General features: G+C 26.1%; 1 protein-coding gene across 1 annotated transcript; it reads right to left on the bottom strand.

The window, feature by feature from the left end:
* Positions 1-16,529: 16,529 nt before the first annotated feature.
* LOC114195300 (hydrophobic protein LTI6B-like) lies at positions 16,530-17,650 on the bottom strand. Its single transcript, XM_028085721.1, has 3 exons — positions 17,453-17,650; positions 17,248-17,347; positions 16,530-16,776 (listed from the first exon to the last, which is right to left on the bottom strand). The coding sequence occupies exons 1-2, from the start codon at positions 17,540-17,542 to the stop codon at positions 17,264-17,266; spliced, it is 174 nt and encodes a 57-aa protein (XP_027941522.1). The 5' UTR covers positions 17,543-17,650; the 3' UTR covers positions 16,530-16,776; positions 17,248-17,263.
* Positions 17,651-18,041: the final 391 nt, after the last annotated feature.

Raw genomic sequence — 18,041 nt, 5'->3', positions numbered from 1 at the left:
TATTTTACAATTAATTTGCATAGTTTTCTCTTCAAGTTTTAAAGTTGATATAATTTTCCATTCACATTTAATGTAATCGAATTCTGGTTATTGATAACATTTTTTTTTGTATTACTCTCTTCAACAAAATTTAACTAAAAATAGTACACATAAGTTAATAGATGTTGGATGGGTTTTTTTTTTTCTGGAACTAACATAAATTAATAAAATCAAATAGTGTTTTTCTCCTCTAAACTGGCTATGCACGCATAGATATAAAGATGCGTTAAATATGTATTTGTCCCTCAAGTTTAAGTGAATTTTGGAATTAGTCTCTCATCAAAATTTTATACCAATTTAATCCTTTATCTTTCAAAATACGTGAATTTAGTCTTTTTAACCAAATTTTGTTAAGTTTATATAATGTTTCAAACACATTTCATGATAGTATTTAAATTAATATTGAAGCAAAAATGTGTCAAACAGTGTAAATAATTTAAATACTATCATGAAATGCGCTTGAAACATCAGATAAACTTAACAAAATTTGGTTAAAAAGACTAAATTCACACATTTTAAAAGATGAAGGACTAAATTGGTCAAAAATTTTGATGAGGGACTAATTCCAAATTTCGCTGAAACTTGAGGGACCAAAAACATATTTATCCCTATAAAGATTATGCTATAAAATAAAATAAAATAAAAAAACAACTTTTTTCTTACATAATTTTATTGTCCATGATAGGTATGTTGGATCTTGTCATTTTGTTTATATTTTTAAAGTATTTGTTTAATAAAAAAGATGTGCTAAAAAACTACAATAACACACTTATATCGAAACTACAAATAAATACTATGCCATAAACTAAAATCAAAGAGAACAACATGTTTTTATCACATTTTGTTGACCATAAAATCGTATCTAAATAGGTATATGTCATTTCATCTGTCTATGGTTGTTCATTTTTTAAGTATTTTTCAATTAAAAATATATGTTTAAAAAAGTATACAAAGTGTTTTCAAACAAAAAGTTTTTAACTGTTTTTCACAAATAATTTTTTCAATAAAAAAAAAAAAACCTTCATCACTATTTATTTTTAAAGTGACCTTGATGACATGATTATTTTTTTTATCATTTGAGTGAATGCCAGCTCTTGGAATCCTATAGGCTTCCAGGAAATAGGGTTATTGTGGTTTTCTTTGGGAAAAAAACAGTACCGTACGTTGTATATGTTTCTTATCAACCTTTTTTTGTGCTTCACTTTCAAACACTGCAATTTCATTTCCCTTCCTCCTTTTTGCTCCTTTCTTTATTCTGTTCTCAAAGAGTTACGTATCCACCATCTTTATCAAGTGCTATTAGGTTAAATTTAGAAAAGGAAAAAACGTAAAATCCCAAGTGAATTCCTCCTCTTTTTTGCACAACTCATTTTTAAATTCATGTAAATTTATTCAGTTTATAAAACTCTCACATTATATATAAGCATCAATTAAATCTGACATCAGTTTTAATCCAGAACGTTAACATAATGGATTAATAAATACTTATCTTTATATATTACTCATTTTTATTTAGTTTGAGATTACCAACTCTATACTTAGATTTTTCACAATATTCTTTTTTAATGTACTGCAAAATTAATGTGAAATATATGATATTCTTGAGATTTACGCTTTTATATGTATACAATGAATTTCCACTCTTTAACTTTTTTTATTAAAACTATGATTTGATCTAATAATATTTTGAACATTTTAAAATTAAAAAGGTTGGGTCCTAGACTTTTTTTGTTGTTGTAAAAAATAGTATATCTGCCACTTGAGGTAGCCAAAAGACCTACTCATTTAATGCATATCATCGTATAGTTCCTTCAAAGCAATCGATTCTTATTGTTTCCATCTCTAATGGATTTGGAATGATGTCTAAAATATTAGATAATCGAGGGCTCAAATTCACCATCACATATTAATGAGAAACTACTCTTATTATTTGATGAAGAAATCAGTTCGTTTAACAAGATTTTAGCAACGGTAAGAGATTTCACATCTAAATGAGTTTAAATTACGTAAGTATATAAGTGGACGCAAAGACCACCTTACAAACTAGTTTTTTATGGTTGAGTTTAGTTTAAAGTTTACTTCTTAACATGATATCAGAATAATCATGAGTCAGATTCTATCATAACGAAATTTGTTTGTTAGGTCTATTATATATCATCGGTTATCGTGAGACTTATTATTAGGTCTATTATATCATCTGCTATCCAACTACACATTAATATTTAGTCTCTTGCTTAGAAATTAATTCTACTTGATGAAAAAAAAATGATTTTGGTTGATGAAGAAATTAAAAAAAAAAAGTTGCTTCTATTTTGACGTGAATTTGATATTTATAAAATTAATTTTGGATGTTTGTAAACAAATTTATTATAACACGAATGAATTAATTTTAAAAATTGATTAAGAAATTTTAAAAGGGAAAGCATGCACTTATGATGGTGGTAAGAAGGAAATGTAGATGAGGAAAAGTCCATTATCAGTGGTACAGAACTACGTGCATAAAGATAAAGTAAAAAGTGGCAATGAATTAATAATGACGTGAATCTTCACACAGGTGAGGAGAAAGTACAGAGATCATAGCCTAGACAGCATTATTAACAGTACCCTATCTATATACCTATAGCTACTAATTAAATCTCTTTCAATACTCTTCACAGAAAAGCTTGTTTCGGTCAAGAAGGTGAGTTGCGGACTATAGCAAAAGTATTTGGTACCTTCAAATTGTCGTTTGTTTCCATGCCATGCAATCATCAACGCTGATTGAGTCCTTCATCTTACCACTCCTTTATCAGATTCTCCAGTATTCATGGCTATTCACCAACCTCAACCCACTATAAATTCAGATCCCACCTTCCCAATTACGATCAAAAACCTAACAATTCCTTATTTAACAATCATTGGCCAAGAAGAGTTAACAACATGTTAAGCTTCTTCTTTTTTCTCAACTTGTTCAGAAGTAACAAGAAGACGAAAGGAAGGCGAAGGAATGGGCGTGAGATTGTGCGTGATTGGCCTAGCGATTATGACAAAGGGACTTGGGGTGTGGCTTCACCCAATATTGACAACAAAGCTCGAATTTTCATTGATAAGCAGAAGAACCGTGTTCACCATCAACCTTGATCTCGCTATCTATGCCTGCACATGCATGCCATAATATGGAAGAAGAAGAAGAAGAAGAAGAATATATGTCACTATATGTGTTTATTTCTCTGCATTTTATTATTATAAACTAACTGATGTTCTTCTAGTCTTATATACTTAATTAATTTATATAATAATTGAGTTTTATGGTTACTTAATTTGTAAAACTTACTCGTAAAACTTCTTTATTTCTCATTATTAATTAATATTTACAGAAACTGATTTTAATTTAGAGAGAAATATACATTTATTTACAAAAGAACACTCTGTACCATTTTCTTTTTCTTTGACATGTGTCCTTGAACATGTTTTGAATACTGATTTTTGAACTCTGTACCCTTTGCATGAGTATCTTTCTAATTATAACCGGTTCATCGATGCTATTTTTCTTGAAGATATATCAGAGTGTATTGAAAATGAAGTACAAAGTACCCCTACCCAAGTACATCAAATAACATAAACTGATAACTTATTCTATACCGGTGGCAACACTGACATAAAAAAAAAAATAGTAACCAACAAGAAAGAAAGAAACTTTATAAAAAATATTCATTTTCATTTCACTAGAGAGACTTGTAATTATTGTGGTTGGAAAACTTCAGCTTTATATTTTTAATTTTAAGTATTGATTTGAGGTGAAATATTGTTCAAATTATGCGATAATATTATACGCAAAAACTGTTTGCTAATGAATATTAAAGTGAAGAAAGTTGAGCCAGGAATGTCTTGATGATTTTTTTTTATATAAAAATTATATTATGATTTCCATTTTTTTTTTTTATTTCTTAATATAATTTAATGTGAATAATTGATTAATATATTATTATGTTTTTTTAAAAAAAAAATTAATAATCCACGTTAAGTTAGGTTAGAGAGTAAAAATTAGAGTTAAAATATAATTTTTCTTTTTTATTTTTCTAAATTCAATATCAGTCCTCTGTTTTGTTCGTACCTGTCCCTTAATTTAAACAATCTAAATCTTAATAATTTAAAACTGGATCCAGTTGTCAACCTTAATTGGTTTTTGTTTTCCAAGAACAAAATATGACACGTTGAACACGGGCATGCATATTTCTAATTCTATCTCACTTCTCACGTGCTTTGTGGTGGGTTTTCAAAAGATGCTATCTTCTTTCTTTTCTGCCCGTCTTTATCTCGTCCTTTATAGTATATATATATATATACAAGCTTGTTCATGTTTTTTTAGTTCAGATTTGTAAGTGAAGGTGAAAAATAAGCTAATGATGGAGGAAGTTATATTCTTCCAACTTCATGATATTTGACGATTATTTTTTAATCAGATCACCAATAATTATATATATTTTTTCTCTTAGTGGATAATTATAAGAGAAAAACCTAATTATTGATCGTAATAATTTTCCCCATATGCTCGTGAATTTCATCCGGTGTCTACTAAAGTACATCACAATTCAGTGATTTTTCATTTGATTAATTAATATAATATACATACACGAAAAGCATACAAATGTTTTAAATAAAAACTTTGTACGCAAAAAATTTTGAGCCCATTGCATATAGTTTTCAATCAAATAAGCAAAACTAGAAGAAGATTTTTTTAATATAAATTCTTTCCAATTTAGTTAATTAAACTTTTAAACTCGCATTTAAAACATTTTCTATCTTCAATGTTTCTCCAAACTCCAATTAATTAAATAAATATAAGGATTCAAAGGTCGTGAACCAAATAAAGAGACTAATAGAAAATTTTCATTTTAATAATTAAAACATTAAAGCTTTATTAAGTAATAAAAATATTTAGTGGTAAGAATGGCACACTAATAATAAAGCTACACCTATGTTCAGTTATTAATAAAAAATTACGATCTTATCTCTTCAAATCCCGCCTTTACCTACACCTATGTTCAGTTATTTATGATTAAAAGCTAAATGCATGAAAGATTTCAGATTAAAAATCTGATTTATTAATCATAAATAATATATATATATATATATATATATATAAAATACGTAATTGTAGATATTCACAAATAAAATTCGTAATGAATAATAAATGAATATTCTAAATAAATATCTGTGGATAATGGGTACAAATATTTTTTATATTCGCATGATAAGAAACGGGTACGGATATCATAGTATCTGTATCCCTAATATCCGTACTTATTATACTCTAATTTAAACTAAAAAATTATGATTAAAATAAATAAATAATTTTTAAAAATTTGATTTTTTTTAAAACTGTAAACTAATCTTATTTAAATAGTTATTTGAACTGAATATTATATATTATATTTTATTTGAATTTGAAATTAAAATATGTTATTACATATAATTTTTTTAAATACGATATTGAAAAAATATGTGATACTCTAATGAATAACCATACGGATATAAAAATGAGTAGGTGACAGACGGGTAGAGTACGAAAAATTATTACGCGTAGCCTAACCTCATCACATTTCTATATGTTTCAAGTAATTTAAATTTTGATATAAAAATTTCAATAATAGAAAGCAACTCAAAAGAAAAAGGACAGTATTGATGTGATTTTCACAAGAAAAAACAACTATACTATACATATCATGGTATTATTTTTTATCGAAAAAAATAAAAAGTTATTTTGAGGATAGATATATATCTTTTAAAAATATACTATTATTTTCAGCTCAATAAATTTTTACATACACTTTATATATTTTATTTTATCTTTCATTTTTTTGCAAATATAAAAATTAACCTTTTTAACGACTAAAATATCCCTAAAAATCATAATAATGTATCCGGTGTCAAAAAATTAATTTTAATGTTCTGCTGTGTTTTCTGAATTATATCTATCTTCAATATATATATATATATATATATATATATATATATATATATTTATTAATTTACATTTCATATTTTAAAATATAGTAAAAGCGCTTTTAATATATTTAAAAAAGTACTCTAAAAGTACAATAACAAAATTGAGTAGAAAATCTAAACTTAAAAAAAATATTTTCCATCCTAAAATTGATAGTTTGTCTTGTGGTATTATACATAATTTAATAAATAATTTAACGTAAATTTGAGAACAAAGTTTGTTGTAGACAAAATTAATGAACGAAACATATAACTTTAAAAGGTAGGTAAGAATCCACTTTTTTCCATCAAATCAGCTTTATGATTTTGATGGCATGAGATATTCCAAGCAGTGGTAGCACACTGAATTTGGGGAGTGTGTAGAGATGAACTCCAATTTACTTGCCAAGGGTTTTTCTGGAAACTAATATTCCCTTGTCTTGTCTACTTCCATTTTCTTTGTTTGGCAACTAATTTTAAATAAATAACTATAAATACTGTCTTCTTTGCTTTTGTCCTTTAATTTCTGGATTCTGAACCAAACCAAAAGGGAAAATAAAAATAAAAAATGGAGTGAGTTAGTGATGCCAGGCTAAAAGAAAATGGTTCTGTAGTACTGTTGTACACCTTTTGTATAACAGGACATAATGGTGACCATGCAAATGCAAATAAGGGTTTTGCACTCAACCTTGTTTTCTAGGTTTCTCATGTCTTCATGTGTTGTCTTTTGCACATTGTTTATACACCCTTCCCTTCAATTCCATGTTTCCCACACAACCTTTTTCCTTTCTCACCTCGACACCTGTTTCGTATATGTTCACACTCTTCGTTTACTCTTCAATTTTAAAACACAGAATTTTTTTTCTGATGGACGTGTCAACAACATTTTTTTTAATCAATGGATGATTTTCATTTTTTATTTTTATTATTTATTCTCTAAAATGAAAATAAAAAATTAGAAGTTAAAGTATAATTTTTCGTACTTCTATTTTGAACACCTATAAGTCAGTTCAAATTTATGTACTCAAATTATTCATCCCCACAATCATTTAAAAAAGGATTTTTAATGCAGACAAATAAAGATAAAGTTGCTCCAAATTAAACCCCTGGTGTTAGGTTACTTCGCACTATAACTCTTGATACACTTGTTATATAAGATTCAACTTTTACACTATTCAAATTCTTAAAAGAAAATTATGATAATTTAATTAGAAAATACAAATAAAAGAGAGATAAATATATAAAAATAATAACTCAAAACGATTAAGAGTTTAGGGTTTCTTCTCAAAGAGAAATAATATTGAGAATTTTATAGGGTCTCTTTCCTTTTATTCACGTTCTTTTATTTTATTTTTTATTTTATATTATAAAATTGTTAGGTATAATTAGTCGTATAGTACCTAGTTTGGGGCTAGGGTGTCAAATAAGTACTCGGTTTTAAAAAAGTGTCAATTGCATCCAACTTTTAAAAAAGTGCTTTAATTAGGTCTTTTTCAGACAGAGTTAACTAACGCCGTTAGTCAACGTGCCACATGTCGGTCTGTGATTTTTCTTTTTTTAAAAAAAAAATAAATTTTTTAAATTTTTTGAAAATAAAAATAAAAATGCCACATGTCAAGTCCCTGTGTGTGACATGTGGCATTGTCAGTGCCACATGGCATTGCAATGTCATGTGTCAGTGTCACTATCATATGTCATTATGTTGATTTTGATTTAGTCCCCATATATGTCTTTTTGTTTCAATTAGTATCTAAGTATGTATATCTGATTCAATTTTGTCCCAATTTTTTTTAATAATTAAAATATTTTTGTAATCCATTTTTTATAAGATTAAAAATAATTAACTATAAATATTTTTACAAAATTAAGTACTAATATTTATATTGTTCCTCTCAATTTCAGACCAAATTTATTATTTATATAAATGTTATACTAATATTTTTTATTAAAAATGACTTTTTAACATATTACTTTATTAATTACTTTTTTATTAAGTACTCATATTTTGTTAATTTTTTTTTAAATAGAACACTATTGTCTCTTACTAATTTTAAACCAAAATTTCTATTGGTTTGAATGTTATACTAATTTTTTTTATTATTAAAAATGACTTAATAAAATGACCTTTACCACTAAATTTTAATATAAATATCAAATACTTAATTTTTGTTAAACTTTTATACTCAATTACTTTTATTTTTATAAAAAATGGATTTTAATTATTAAAAAAATTGGGACAAAATTGACTCAGATACACATACTTAAGAACTAAATTGAAACAAAAAATATATATGGGGACTAAATCGAAATCAACACAATGGCATATGATAGTGATACTGACACAGTGCCACGTATCACATACAAGGACTTAACACGTGGCATTTTTATTTTTATTTTCAAAAAATTTTAAAAAAAATTTAAATTTTTTTAAATTTAAAAAAATAAAATAAAAAAAACCACAGACTGACGCATGACACACTGAAAGGGACCTAATTAAAGCACTCTTTGAAAAATTGGAATGCAATTGACACTTTTTTAAAACCGGGTACCTATTTGACATCCTAGTCCCAAATTAGGTACTATATGACTAATTATACCAAATTGTTAATACCATTTTTTCTATTTTGAGAAATTTGTATAGAAAACGAAAAGTATTGTTTGATGTGTCTTCATAAAAGTTTTAAACAGGAAAAACTAGAAAATAAGGAGATATTGAAAAGTGCAAACAGAAAAATGCAAATACACACGTAAATAAAAGTAAACGGTTCCTTATTTGACTTCATATAAACTTATACATTGTATCCCAGTATCTTTATTGTTTTATATGGTAAGAAAATCTTGAACCCAGACAACAAAATTACCCACAGGTATTAATATTTATAAAAAAACAGTGGGCATGAGTTGCTTGAATAAATAAGATGAAACAATTATTTAAGTCTAATAGGCGTGTGTTTGGTATGTCCATTGAAGTTTCAAACTGTAAATTATTAAAGAAATATTATATTTTTAACTCTAGTTAACATGCAACATAGTCGACATATGCCGGAGAATAACCAGCTAATTGAATCTTGCCAAATTATAGCTAAAGTCATTTATCCTTTAGACTTTGATTTAGACTTTGATGTAAACACAGAAATTATTTGTAATCAGAAGTTCACAACATTCTCTTTTCAATCATTCAAAAAACTATAGTTTTAAACAACATATTTCACAATTATACAAAATATAGTTGACAACTATTAATAAATTTTAATACACACACATATATATATATATATATATATATATATATATATATATAAAATATGTATACACTAATAAATTATCAAAGAGTAATTAAATTTTTTAAACTGTCCGATCAAATAATTCAATATACATAGAAATTATTAGTATTATGTCCTCTTATTTTAATTTTAAAAAATACAACTTCAAAAAAAAAAATTGAAACAATACATAATTTTAGTATTAAATTTCAAACGATAAATTTAAATTAACTCAATACAACAAAATAAAACAATATATATATATATATATATATATATATATATATATAGAAGTATAAAATTAATCACATAACTAACATACAACAAATTAGAAAATTATAAATTCATATTATAAATAGAAACTTGGGAGCATGAAAAACAAACGACAATAGAGGAGGATGCAACCGTGTTTTGGAGAGCTACACAGTCTTACTACAATACAAGAGTACCTAAAGACATATTCATCTTAGGTATCAAATCAAAAAAAAACAAAACACCAACAAAAGTAACAAAAGAAAAAGATTAAAAAAAATGCGAAAAAACCCTTATATAATTTGGTTATTTGGACAATCAAGATAAAAGTTCACGAAAATTGAAAAATTATCACCGCGTTTTAATATGCTATCACTTCTACCATAACCAAAGCATATAAGTCGATTTTTTGAATCCCAAAACTATACCAGCGAACTAAGTATTAATATTTATAAAAAATTCGTGAGAATTAGTTGTTTCAATAAATAAGATGAAACAATTATTTAAGTCTAACAGGTGTGTATTTGGTTTGTACATTGAAGTTTCAAACATGTGAAAAACTGTAAATTATTAAAAAGATATTATATTTTTAACTCTAGTCAACATGCAACATAGTTCACATATGCTGGAGAATAAACAGCTAATTGAATCTTACCAAATTATAGCTAAAGTCATTTACCCTTTAGCCTTTGATGTAAACACAGAAGTTATTTGTAATCAGAAGTTCAGAACATTCTCTTTTCAATCATTCAAACAGTTATTGTTTTACCACAGCCAACAAAATTATCAGCTTTCACTTTTTCCTTCTAATATTAATCTTCATTTACATCAGAATCATGTTCTGATTGTGATCCATGGCATGTTGAATTGAAGCCTGCCATAAAGAGTTCAAATTTAGTTAATCTAAAAAGCATCATCTAGTCAAATTGCTTTTCAGTATATTTTGAAATTCGAACTTCTAGAATTATAACCCTTCTCTGCAACCAATTTGCATCCGTCTATACACAGATAGATACAATATACAGAAAAAAAAATATATCGAAACAAAATTTTGATGTGTGTCCATTTGTTATTCGATTCACATTTGAATTATTCTTAATAATCTTTCTTCAAGGATTTATATATATTTTTCATATAGTTATAGTCATTGAAAGATTGAAAGATTGTGATCATATATATATATATATGATATTATTAGTCTTATACAAATAAAACATTTGATATTATTTTTACTTCATAATTTTAAGACAATAGTGTTATGAATTTTTATTCTTATATAATATTTAATTTTGTCAATTTTATCTGGTGTGATATTTTTGACTCATACTTAAACACCGAAATGAGTTATACAATATAAATATGTCTGAAAGTATAATTCGGAAGCTGGTGTGTTAGTTAACAAGAGATTTAAGTATGAATCTGAAATTAAAATTGAGTATAATTAAAGGGAAAGAAATTGAATAGAAAAAGAAAAACTTATTACTTAAAAATAGGGTCGTGTATCTTATACAACATTATTCAATTAGTACATAAGGTAAGAATTGAAACAATAATAGTTTTCCGTTATGTGTAAAAATAATCACACTCTCATAAGAACAAGTCTTTTGTAAACACATAAAAACTTAATTTTGCAATGCACCAATGTCGAAAATCATGATACACAACAGAAACTTGTGCATTAGAGCTCTTATATGCAAAGGAAACTTGTTTCTTGCTTTATTTCATTATATGGGATGAAAATAAGTTTCCATTATAACTACATTTTCGTCTTTTAAGATATTAGAGCGTGAAGTACAAAATAAAGAGGGGTGGTAATAGCGTTCTCAAATTTTAAAACAATGCGGGGTGCCAATATGGGCTGATTATAAAAGTGGAACTACTTGGCCCAGCTTACAGATAATTTTGGGATTAATAAATAGTACGATGTTATTGTGGAAGTGAAACCACTTGCCTAATGTAAAATTTCCAATTTACTGTATTTTAAGGTTCATGTTTCATGTTATTTTTATATATATGATTTTTCTTTTGACATAATTTGATTTCATTTTGTTTTCTAGATGAATATGATGGGACAACTTCCATATTTTAAAGTGATTAAGAAAAGTCTAAAATAATGTTTTAAAACATAAAATATCCGTGTTTTGAAAAATAACAAACGACTCAAGTTCAAATAAAAAATTATTATTTAAATAGGCAAAGAACTAAAATTAGTTTTATTTAAAAAATTAGGTATGTCAAAAATATATCTGGAAGTCTTTTAACTGAGATTTATGAAGGTTAACACAATTAAAAAAAAAAACTACCAGGGGAGAAAATAATATTCTATCAACATAGATTAAGTTAAGTATTTTGTTAAAGAAGTTAATTTTTCACGTGTCAAGATTTGAATAAAAAAATCATATCTAATATAAAAATATATGTTAAAAATCAAAGTGTGAGTCTAAATTTCATATGAAACAAAAGTAAAAAAACTGAATATCATGTGAAGATGAAAACACATAAACTCATTGTCTTAAGGTCTTGGGTTAGACGTGGTGTAAATCACTTATGTTATATGTAAGTTGGATTTATATCTTATTATTGTTATATCTTCTCGGTGATCCTCTCTTGGAAGACTCAACCGTGATATCAGAACCTAAGGTTTATATTGGTGACCGGCTCAGACGAATCTCATATCTTATTGATGTTGTATCCTCGTGTGATCCTCTGTCAAAAGATTCAATAATATCAATAATTTTCTAGGAAGAAAAATACTTTTGAAAAATGGATAACCATAGTTTGGATTGGGTTAAATATGTGTCATTTTTATATCTTCCAAATAAAATTAACTTAATCTATTATTATGAGTTTGATTTGATCTGGACACTATATCTAAAATTACAAAATTTATTTGATAATTTTTAAAAATATTATTTTCCTATACTCATTATTTTGATATAACCTTTCGAGCCTTATATTGTATATACATTTTGATTAAATAATATATTTAAAAAATAAATCAAATCTTAAATTTAAAAATTGAAAGGAATGTGAGAAGACTTAAGGACATCTTTAATATTGTACATTTGAAATTTCTTAAACAAAATTTTAATATCAAAATTATATTCCCTTTTATAAATACCATAAATTAAAAATAACATCAAGAACAAGTTAAAGATAAGATAATTATATTCTAAAATTAATTCTAGGCACCGTTGGAAGTTTCTATCGACTAGAGATAAGATCAATTCATAGTATATAAGTGGGTGCAATCCTCGCTTTATAAGTCGATTTTGTGGAATTGAGTTAAGCTTAAAACTCACTTCTAACATGGTATCAGAACCATTAAAAAAAAACTATCATAATGATATTCCTTGGATATTTGTGGGGTTGAATTAGACTTTAACTCAACTTCTAACTTATACTCAAAGTTTTTTTTTTATTTGTTAATTGGTACGGATGTGTTTTACATTTGTTTTAATTTAGATTAAGTCCTTACAAATAAAATTTTAATTTATTTGATATAATGTGTAGTTAATTGAATGTTAGATGGTTGATTAGCCTTGTGATGAAAGAGGGGGTTTAGACAATTTTGAAGTAGAGCTTAATGATAAAATGTATGGATATACCAAATAAATTGTAATTTTGACCATGGTTTTCGAGTTAAGGTAAAATATCTGCAATGTTAACCCTTGAAAACATTCATCGATGGGTTTAAATTATTTAGTAAGACAAGTTTTAACTTTGAAAGAAATGACGGTTTGTTTTGTTTTTATTTGATCCATTATAAATTCTAAAACTTAATTGGTCAATTTAGTGTTTGTGTGGTTTCACGTCAATTGGTCAGATGGATCTAGAATTGATTTTGGTGTGTATGAAATCATTAAAATAATGTCTATAGGTTGTTTAATTCGTTTTTTCAAAATTAATTTGTAGTTAAAATTTTCACGTTCAAGGAGAAGTCACTAATTATAGTTTCTCCGTCAACTACAATTAATTCATTCATGTCAATTAAAATTGATTTGGCAACACTCATCGAAACATGCTCTTAATAGTGACTAATAGTTTGAAAATCTTGAAATTATAAGATATTATGATTAAAATTCTTTGTTCAATATTGAAACTTTTTATAATAAATATACTTAGATCGATTTGATCATCTAAATAATATCATGTCATATTTTGTTTTAAAATAATATCTAGTAATTCATAACTTATAATAGCTATGGATATTTTATTGTTAAAATGAATGTCAAAACTTGTCGAACGAGTTTTAATGATATTGTTGTAAAATTTATTGATAAATTTTGTTGGTAATTGATTTTTCTGAAAACTTATCAATAAGTTTGTTTTATTGATGGATTTTTTAAAAAATTGTTGGTAATTAAGTTTTTGAAAATATATCGATAGATTCATTAATAATTCATTTTTTTTTAAATTCAATGATAATTTCATCCGTATTCATGTTTTTAAAAATCTTGTAATAAATATGTTGGTAAATCTACTAGAAAAATAAATGTCAATTTTATTGTCAAATTTGACGGTTATAAAATAATTGAAGATGAGTGAAAGAAAAATAAGGAGAAGGGGTAAAAGGATGAGAGGAATTATCGATAACTATGAAGGTGAAGGGAACACCAATGAAAAAAGAAAAGAAGTTGAAGATGTTAAGCGTAACAAAAAGGATATGACGAGGAAGAAAAAAAAAGTGAAAAAAGAATAAACAAAAGAAAAAATGAAATAAAACCGTGGTACTTATTTATATTTAAAATTCATAAATAGTTATTGGTAAATATTATTATGATAAAATTTATCGATGTAACTCATCAATAATGTTATTTTATTACGGATTTCAGTGATTAGCAATAAATTTTTTATCGATAAATCCATTTTTTAACAATAAAATTTGATTTTTATTACTAATTTACATCTACTATTGATATAAGAAATAGAATCGCATAATAGAGTAAATTACTTTTCGTGATACAAGAAATAGAACCGTGGAATAAAGTAAATTACTTTTATTTGTTTAGAGGTATTATGAATTAAATATATTATTGGAATCGTGTAATTTTAAGGTTTTTCATTCAAGCAATTACTTATAGGTGAAACCATGAATACATTATTTAAGTGACCATCAACTTCATTTAAGTAAAGTGACTAAAATGAATAAGTACAATTTTATTGGAAAATACGGTTCAAATAATGTTCCCCAATTAGTGATAACATGATTCATGTTAATAAATAAGTTTTTTTATTATTTTAATTTTTTGCATTTTTGTGATTGAAAGACTTATTTAGGCTATATTTATTATTGAATAAATATGTCTTGTAAGATATTGATACGAGAATATTTAACATAATTGTGATTTTAAAACGTGATGTTGTAAGATGTTGATTAATAATTGCATGGTTTGAGAAGTTTCAATTATAAATTGTTTACCCGCAAGAATATGATATGTTTGAGGAATTTTCTTTTATTTTCTTAATATTTTGATTTAAAGTAAATATAGATACTTTAAAAAAACCTATAATATATTTGAATCTATTTGCGATATCCTTAGGATCAATGCATCTATTTGAAAATTTGTGAGAAAAACGAGAACTAAGGATTTGAATACAGTGTATTTGAAGTGTTCATGTTTATTATATCATCAATGAAGCTGGGTTGTTCATGTTTATGTGACCCCATTTTGAAGAACCTTTATTCTCATATCTCACCTGCCAGATTCTTCAGGATTTCATACCTTGGGGCCTATCATTGAATACAGTAACCATTTATTATTAAAAATAAATAGAAAGAATTTTAAGTATAATTTTTTTTGTCAATAAACATCGTCTGTACAAAATTTTCATGTTAATAAGTAATAAGACTAATTTATGCTCCTAGAATGCGACTTTTACTGAAATATTACTAATGTTTTCGGTAATGGTTTTGTCCTTTAAAATCTTTTCTAAAACAATAAAATAAATATATAATTTTTCTTTTGAAATTTTTTAACTTTTACATGAACAAAATTTAACTCAAAAAAATCATTTTTACGAAGAAACTTATACAAACAATGGTTTCGACTCAATTGTTACGCAATCACCAAATATGATTCCAATACAACATAAGCAGGTGTCTCGTGGCTGTATGTGCCTATTTTTAGTGTTGTAATATTATTATTAATAATATTTCTTTTGTCCATGTTCACGTTTGCATTTGTGGAGGCTTCCATTTATTTACGAGAGGGGGACTTCATTTTATTTATTTTATGCCACTTTTTATGACAACATGATAGATGAAATAAAATATATATAAAACAAAAGCAGAAAAGTTAGACAAGGTATATTATTATTATACGATAAAAAAATAATGTAAAGGACCGTTGTAAAAATTTAAAATAAATAATATTATTCGCAACGAAACCTTCAAAATATCGAGTTCTTAATTGACCAAAAAATAATAATTCCTACGTAGAAAAAATATGACGAGTCACGTTTCTTAATTTAATATTCTTTATAAGTACAGTTTAATTAATTTTTTGGATTTTAGTTTATTTTTTGATAATACAAAAATATTATAATTTATACCGGTAATGATTTATATTATAATAATATATTTTAAAATATTTTGTACCCTTGTTTTTTTCAAAACACTATCAACCACTTCAATTTACTAGCACTTTGCGTACATATATATATATATATATATATATATATATATATATATATATATGCATAGCTAATTTAAATCGGTTGTAAGTTTTTGTAGGAATCCATTTTTCATGAATCCAGCCAATCCATCTCTTAAACCTATTAATTAAGCAAAGCTTTCAGCAAGATAAACACGAGAGAGCAGTTTCATTGTTTGACGAAAATGCTCTCCATAATAAATGAAAAAAGGGATTATTAAAGACAATAAATTAATTTTATTGATTTTAAAAAAAATTAAATAAGAAAAAAATGATTAACATTTGTCATATCATAGTAATGTCAATCTAAAACATTTCTTTTAAATAGGAAGAAAATTTACAAAATGCATTAATATATACGAAAGAAGAAGAAGAATATAATTATTACGAATTCAATTTGATAAGCATACGTTAAAACTAAAGGACACAACGTCGACGTTTGGTTCCACATAAGGCAATAACAGTAACAAAAAACACAACACTAAAACGGAATATTGACACGGATAAACAGAAAACGAAAGCATCACGTGCGTCCACCTAAGATCAAACGATGAGTACAGAAGAACATACACACGCTCCTTTGAAATTCAATCACTGTCCACCTGCTCACAAAAAACCATTGATATCAACTGCTGAGTAGAAGAAGGACCACCTCCATCACCAAAAACAAAAAATGGCAGGTCCACTTTCTTCTTATTTCTCCACAAAATTTAACAAAAAAGAAATATAATTAAGGCAAAGCAAAGTAAGTACTACGCTACTACCTAACCACAACTATTCTGCAAAATTCCATGCTCAAATAATCAATTTCAGAAAATGGCTATCCTATTCATGAGATTTTTTTTTCCGCGCGTTCTATTAAAACGCGAATTTCATTTTTTGGCTGGTTAAATCGCTCAAGAGTAAAACAAAATATAGAATATAATAATAATCATCATAATGATGATGATGATTTAGAAACAGAGAGTTGAGTTGATCTGGTACATGCATGGCAGAGTACTGCATAGTTTTACAAATACTCATACAAGTCGTAAAAAAAAATGGAGAAAGAAGAGGGAAAAAAGGTTACTTACAAAAGGTGGATGAGTTTCACTTGGTGATGGCATAGACAGCATAGATAATTCCAGGAATGTAACCAAGAATGGTGAGCAGCAAACAGATCCAGAACTCACACTGTATATGGAATTTGCAGAGCAGAAAGCAATAAAATTAGGTATTAAAAGGAGAAGCAAGAAACGAGTAGAAAGAAGAAAAGAGGAAAATAGAGAGTGCATATACCTTGCAGGCATACTTGAGAAAAACTCCGAGAGGAGGGAGGATGATGGCAATGAGGATATCGACGCAGTTAGCTGTGCTGTCACCGGCCATTTTCTTTTACCTTTTTGCTTCTTTCTTCTTTCACAACGATGATGACGACGAGTTCCAGGTGTAGGTGGTGATGCTATTTATACTACAGCCAACACGTTTTAACAACTCCACTTATTTTCACCGCTTCGCATTAAGTGCAATTTCTTTACTCATCTACAAATTGAAATAACTATTACGCGTTTTCTCATAGTTATATCATAAATACTTATACACGTAATTTATTTAATGCATTAATTGTTATAGGAAAAGTATATAATATATGTAAGTATAATAAACGTTAAGAAAATAATGTTTTCAATACTTGATTTTTTTTTCCCATAAATGATAATGGAATTCAAAGCAAACTACGCTTATTATTTGTGATCATTCATAATAAGAAAAACACAAACTATGCTCATTAATATAAAATTATCTTACTTTGTCATTTAACAATGATTTTTGTAGTAATAAAGACAATCACCCTTTTTGTATATAAAAATTGCTAATATCAAGAATTATA

This window comes from Vigna unguiculata, chromosome 1 (genome assembly GCF_004118075.2).
Source record: "Vigna unguiculata cultivar IT97K-499-35 chromosome 1, ASM411807v1, whole genome shotgun sequence".
Classification (NCBI taxonomy): Eukaryota; Viridiplantae; Streptophyta; class Magnoliopsida; order Fabales; family Fabaceae; genus Vigna; species Vigna unguiculata.
Note: the sequence above shows the minus strand (reverse complement) of the source record. Positions and strands in the feature narration are given on the sequence as shown.